Source organism: Cupressus sempervirens, chromosome 8 (genome assembly GCF_028749045.1).
Source record: "Cupressus sempervirens isolate cs-2001-9-10 chromosome 8, ASM2874904v1, whole genome shotgun sequence".
In the NCBI taxonomy this organism is placed as follows: Eukaryota; Viridiplantae; Streptophyta; class Pinopsida; order Cupressales; family Cupressaceae; genus Cupressus; species Cupressus sempervirens.
Genome location: NC_143125.1, coordinates 673,093,721 through 673,094,288, shown reverse-complemented (window position 1 = coordinate 673,094,288; position 568 = coordinate 673,093,721). Strand labels below are relative to the sequence as shown.

Below are 568 nucleotides of genomic sequence, written 5' to 3'. Positions count from 1 at the left end.
CTTCCTATTAACATGAACCATTTTGCACTTCTCCCACAGAAATTAGATGAAATGAAGGCATTCTGAAGTTTCTTTAATCCACTTTCAAGGCATCTTGAATTCAGTTGCATATAAAAATATTTAATAGAAGTCAGCGCTGCATTTGCATTTACAAGTGCTTTGGAAAGACTTGTGTACACTGTCAGATGGAGATTGCATGTGCTGTATAATGTTCAACTGATTTTGCCACATGTGCTCCTTACTTAACCACCTTATTCTAAGGATACCTTGTGATCTACGTTGCTTAAACAACGCGCTCTAATTAACTTAAACAAAGGAAGAATATTTTCTTACAGTTGGTTTTAAGTCTGCATAGATATAAATGTGGCTGGCAAGAACGTGGGCAGACAATTTCTTCAAGTGGAGCACTATAATATTTAGTGCATTTTAAGCCTTATTAATAATTTAATGTTCTTATTATTTAAAAATTAATTGTTATTATGTTAATAGATAAATTATTTAAAATTTGTAAAAATATTGGTAAAAATTTGTTATTTCTTCAAAAATTCCTTATTAATAATTTAATGTT

The 568-nt window shown here is 29.9% G+C and overlaps 1 protein-coding gene across 1 annotated transcript in view; it reads right to left on the bottom strand.

Annotated features, from left to right (window-relative positions):
• LOC149544247 (BAHD acyltransferase DCR-like) overlaps nt 1–21 on the bottom strand; it is a 1,389-nt gene extending 1,368 nt beyond the window's left edge. Inside the window, exon 1 of the mRNA XM_089795940.1 lies at nt 1–21. This exon is cut by the window's left edge and continues 381 nt beyond it. Coding sequence (XP_089652066.1) covers nt 1–21 — 21 coding nt within the window.
• Between the last annotated feature and the right edge of the window lie 547 nt (nt 22–568).